The sequence below is a fragment of the Acanthamoeba castellanii genome (assembly GCF_000313135.1).
Source record: "Acanthamoeba castellanii str. Neff unplaced genomic scaffold scf7180000084691, whole genome shotgun sequence".
Taxonomy (NCBI): Eukaryota; Discosea; order Longamoebia; family Acanthamoebidae; genus Acanthamoeba; species Acanthamoeba castellanii.
This window is the reverse complement of record NW_004457369.1, coordinates 12,462-17,548: the sequence shown is the minus strand read 5'-3', so window position 1 is coordinate 17,548 and position 5,087 is coordinate 12,462. Positions and strand designations below refer to the sequence as shown.

Genomic DNA, 5,087 nt, shown 5'->3' with positions numbered 1-5,087 from the left:
AAGGCGAGCCAGGGAGGCGACGCCGAGGAGAAGGTGGTCGCCAAGACGCAGCCGGCCAAGAGGACCAGCGGCGAGCCCTCGCGCAGGAAGCGCGAGCTTCTCGCACTCCTCAACAGCGACAGCGACGAAGCTCAGGAGGACGGTGAGAGCACCAAGGAGGCCTCGCCGGCCAGCGACGACTCGCAGAGCGAGGAGGGCGCCGGCCAGGAGATGCGCAACGAGCTCGTGGCGCGCTGCACTTACGTGTGGGCTCTGGACAAGCAGAAGAAGGAGGAAGAGGAGAAGAAGAAGCGCGAGGAAGACGCCAAGGATGCGGCCCAGCGCGAGCGCGACGGCGAGCAGCAGAGGCGCGAGGCCCTGAAGAAGAAGGAGGAGGCGCGCGAGCGCAAGCAGAAGGAGGAGGAGTGGGAGCGCATGCAGCAGCGCGTCGAGGAGGAGCTGCGCCTGGAGGAGGCCAAGAAGCGCGTCGAGGAGGAGCGACGCCTGCGAGAGCAGACCCTCAAACGCCGCAACGAGGCGTGGTTCCGCAAGATGGAGGAGGAGATGGCCGCGCGCGAGGAGACTCTTCGTCAGCTGCGCGAGGCCGAGGAGAAGCAGAAGGCCGCCGAGAACGACCAGCGCCGGGCCATGGGCCTGCCGCCGCTGGTCGAGAGCAGCGACAGCAACACCAGCAGCAACTCCCTCAAGTACGACGACAGTGACAAGAGCGTCGACATCGTGGTGGCGGCCGCTGCCCTGGGCACTTCCCCCAAGCGCGTGCTGAGCAAGCCGATGATCCCGCGCAAGCCGCTCCCGCCCACGCCCCTGATGGAGCGCGAGCGCAAGGCCGGCAGCGATCTGGCCGGCGAACTGGCCTCGAGGCGCGCCAAGGGCATCAGCTGGGACTCGATGGCCGGCGACATGGTCAAGGTCTCCGTCGCCGCGGGACCCATCGTGCACGAGCGCAGGTCGAGCGTTGACTCCGGCTCGGCTGCGGCGAAGAAGGCCAGCAGCGGCACCAGGCGCGTCAGCGACGTGGACGCCGCCCTGGACGCGGCCGATCGCAAGGCGGTCAAGGCCTCCAAGCGCCAGAGCGTGGAGGGCGTGCTGGGCAAGGCCTCCAAGAAGCCCCTCCTGCTCCTCCGCCCCGCCGTCGCGCTCCGCAGCGGACCCAAGGACAAGAAGGCCAAGAAGCAGAAGAAGGACATGGAGAAGATCATGAAGAAGCGCAAAAAGCTGCAGAAGAAGGGCGCCAACGCTCTGGTATGTCGTCGCATCCCCCTCCCACCCCAATCACGCCATACATTCTCACCCTCGTCGTGTGCGCTGGCAACAACAGGTCAACGAGGAGCGTCCGCAGTGCCTGTACGGCGACAGCTGCAAGAGCCTCGATCCCGACCACTGGGTGGTGTTCCAGCACACGCCGGTGGAGAAGCGCGAGGAGGAGATGAAGAGCAAGGCCGAGAAGGAGGCCCGCAGGCGGGCCAAGGGCAAGGAGCGCGTGTCGACCGACGAGGACGAAGACGAGGCCGAGCGCGAGCGCCAACGCGAGGAGGAGCGCGAGAGGCGCCTGGCGGCCGAGCGCAGGGGCGAGGAGTCGAGCGACAGCGTGCGCGCGCTCGAGGAGGAGATGCTCAAGAATGGTGACACGCAGGACGAGGAGGCCTGGAAGGTCATGCGGAAGCAGCTCGCCCGCGAGCGCGAGCGCAAGATGGAGCTGGCCGAGATCGAGCGCGAGAAGACCGCGCTGCTGACCGAGCGCAAGCGCATCGAGTTCGAGATGAGCTCGATCCGCGCCGAGCGCAAGCAGATCGAGGAGGAGTCGAGGTCGCGCATCGACGTGCGCAGCCGCGAGAAGCAGCAGGAGCGCGAGGCCAACAACCGCGGACGCGTCGGCAAGGGCGTCGCTGCTGCCCAGCCCAAGACTCGCCAGGCCCACGTTCAGGAGCGCAACAACTTCTACATGCAGAAGCTGCAGAACATCAAGGACAAGAAGCCGCAGCAGCAGCCGGTGACGCCACAGAAGAAGTCGGCCGGCGTAAAGTCGCCGCAGCAGAAGGCGAGGGCCAGCGCGGCCAAGAACGGCGTCGCGCGAGTCCAGCCCGCCGCTGGCGCCCGTAAGCCGGGCAGTAAGAAGCTGCCGGCCGTCCCTCGCTCTTCGTCGTCGTCGTCGTCGGCTTCTTCGTCGCCCGCCAAGTCGTCGCCGTCGTCGTCGCCTTCGTCCAAGTCATCGTCGCCCGCGTCGTCGCCGCTCAAGTCCCTTCCGTCAGGTCCGCGATCGAGGAAGGAGGTGATGAAGCTGCGCGAGAGCGAGATGATGGCCAACACCAAGTTCATGGCCAAGGCCCTCCAGAGCTATAAGAGTAGCGACAAGAAGCACCTCTCCTTCCCCCGCGGCGCTTCCGTCAGAGGTACTACCTTCTCGTCTTTTTTGCACTTATTCGTAAACGCAAGTTTCTCACCCTTTCCTTCTTCTTTCTTTAGTGCTTGTCGTGAACGAGGAAGAAGGCATGTTCTACGGCTGCTGCAACAAGAAGGTGGGCTGGTTCCCGTCGTACTACGTCAAGACCGAGTGAGCGTGACCCCTTAATATTTATTGGCACTCCTCTTTTCCTTCCACATACCCCCCCTACACATATTCTTCCCCAAGAGAGCGTGGACGACGTCCACTCTTCTCTTTTTGGGACTGTACATACTCTTGGCTCAAGTAAAAGTAATGACACAATGCTACATCTGAATGGTGATGTCTTCTGCCTTTGTTGTTGGCGTGCAGCTTGTTGTTGGGTTCTGCACCTAAGACTTCTTGCTCACCACCAGCGTTCTGCCTTTCTCACAGCAATGGTAACTAGGAAGGGCTCTCGTCCCAGCAACGCGCTCGTTCTGTAGAAAAGGAGAACGCGAAGCAGGTCCTCGGGAGACGAACAGGTTTTGTGGTTATTTGTTGCCAGTCACTCACTGCACGGACACCTAAACTTTGCCGCTCACGGTTCCGCATGTCGTTCGCGTTCACCTCTGCACTGCCGGTACGCTCTTCTTCCCAATCCCGAACGGGAGGTGATTCACTCCCACCTTCGTTATCATTACCCCCCCCCTTCGTTTTCTTTCCCACCTCATCGCTTTCTTCGCTCTTTTCTTCGCGGTTGTAGGCCGGCAAGGAGAGCCGTGGCGCGTTGGATTCATCGCAGCCCAGCGTCATCCAGTGGGCGCCCCTCCTCCCGCCCAGCGACCCTGGCCACTCCTCACCTTTCCTCGCAGCTGCCTGGCCCGCGTCCGAACATCCGTCCCTCCATCCACCATCTCTACTTCCGCCTCCGTCCCACAATCTAGAGTTCGACCCCAACTACTACTGCACATCCACATCCCCCGTCTCCGCCCCCATCTCCAACTTCGGCTACGCAGCTGGGCTGCCGCCTGCGGCGTCGTTCTGCCTTCCGCCCTTCGAGCAGAGCCATTCTGCGATCCCCGAGCGTTCCAACATGTGGAATGAACAGCTGGGCGCCATAGGCAACTACAGCGATAGGAACCACCACCACATCCTCCACAACCGGGCCGACGACGATGACGCCTTTGTCGACGCCTTCTTTCGCCGCTCGCAGCCGTCCTTTTCGGGATCTTCTACTTCTTCATTCTCCTCCACCACGACCGCATGGCAGCAGCAGTTGGCACCACCACCATCTGCCACCATCATGGTGACATCTGCGTTCCATTCTCAAGCTTCCGATTGGTCGCCGGCTCACCGCGCAATCACGCAGCTTCGCCACGGTCGGGACCCGCGCCAGCGAAGCACCGGTGAAACCATCTCGACCCCCGCGCCAGCGATTACGGACCATTACCGCCGTACGCCACATTCGCTCCCAGCACAGATGGCGACTGGCGGTGACAGCTGTCAGGCGGCCTTCAACACCGGTTTTCAACCGTTCTACCCGTCGTCGTCGACGTTGCCACCACCGCTGCCACAGCCCGCTGCAGCGATGCTGCCGCCGCTGCAGGCCGAGGCCCGCCCGATTCTCCCACGACTGGCGCCGCGAAGGGCCTTGGCCGCCATCGCTCCGCGCCCGCCCCTGCCTGTGGTCCCCACCACCACCGCCACCAGCACCACCACCTTCCTGCCCCGGGGCCACGATGCCGGCGCGCTTCTGCCCGGGCCACCCCCTCCAGTAGCAGCGGCGGCGGCGTCGTCGCAGCCTACCCAGAAGCCCAGAAGCAAAAATGCAGCTGAGCAGCAGTCTGGAATTTCGACAACAACGACAACAACGTCGACGGCCATCACGTTCGTTCCCTCCACGCCGCCGCCATCGACGACCAGCGCCGCCGGTCGGAGGGCGACGACGGCCCAGGTGCAGTCGATGGATGCGATGACGACGGCGTCAGCGGGGAAGAAGCGAGCGACGCGGCAACCCCGCAAGACGCACGCGCGCATCTACAAGTGGAAGCTGTGGACGGGCGACACACACCTGCAGTACTTCACCCAATTCAGCCGGCTGGCCAACACGTTCGAGGAGAGCATCTGGGCGTACACGGTCATGCACCCCTCCGTCATGCACGAAGACACGCTGCGCATGAGCCTGGTCCGTTCTCTTTCGCTTTCGCTCTTTTCGTAAGTCTTTCGTTTTCGTTCTTCGCTCTTCGCTCTTTTTCGCGTGAGCATGAAACTGACCGGCGAGGGCAAATGAACAGCAACACAACGAAGAAGGCGAATCGGATCCGCTTCTGTTCAACGTTAATATCTTGGTCGCTCTGGGTACGCTTGCTTGGCTTCTGGAGTCAAAAACAAACAGTGTGCCTTCTGCCTGACTGAGCTCATTGTGCGGCTGCAGCGGCCAGGCTCATCGGCGATTGCAACACGCAGAAGGAGTTCTACCACCGTGCGCGCACGCAGCTCGCCGACCTCTTTGACTGTCAGAGTATCGAGGTGGCAGAGGGCCTCGGCGCCATGGCCTACTATGCGCTGGGCGAGGCCGACTTTAGCCAGTTCTCGTACTACAACACGCTGTCCCTCCGCATGTGCCAGCAACTCAGAGCCTATCACACCGGTGCGTTTCCTTCGGGCGTCCCACTCACGCGTGTTCTATCTCTTACCGTGTGTCGTGTCGTGTCGTGTCGTGTCG

The 5,087-nt window shown here is 62.8% G+C and overlaps 2 protein-coding genes across 2 annotated transcripts; both read left to right on the top strand.

The window, feature by feature from the left end:
* Positions 1 to 210: 210 nt before the first annotated feature.
* ACA1_124930 (SH3 domain containing protein) lies at positions 211 to 2,555 on the top strand (the record flags this gene model as incomplete). The annotated part of the gene is made up of 4 exons (XM_004336626.1): positions 211 to 1,242; positions 1,319 to 2,096; positions 2,250 to 2,390; positions 2,464 to 2,555. 4 exons carry the CDS (start codon positions 211 to 213, stop codon positions 2,553 to 2,555), a joined length of 2,043 nt encoding a protein of 680 aa, XP_004336674.1.
* Positions 2,556 to 2,972: 417 nt separating this feature from the next.
* ACA1_124920 (uncharacterized protein) lies at positions 2,973 to 5,012 on the top strand (the record flags this gene model as incomplete). Its single annotated transcript, XM_004336625.1, has 5 exons — positions 2,973 to 3,002; positions 3,126 to 3,816; positions 3,838 to 4,547; positions 4,657 to 4,720; positions 4,797 to 5,012. Coding segments are annotated over 5 exons (1,711 nt in total), but the record flags the coding sequence as incomplete, so codon positions are not given.
* Between the last annotated feature and the right edge of the window lie 75 nt (positions 5,013 to 5,087).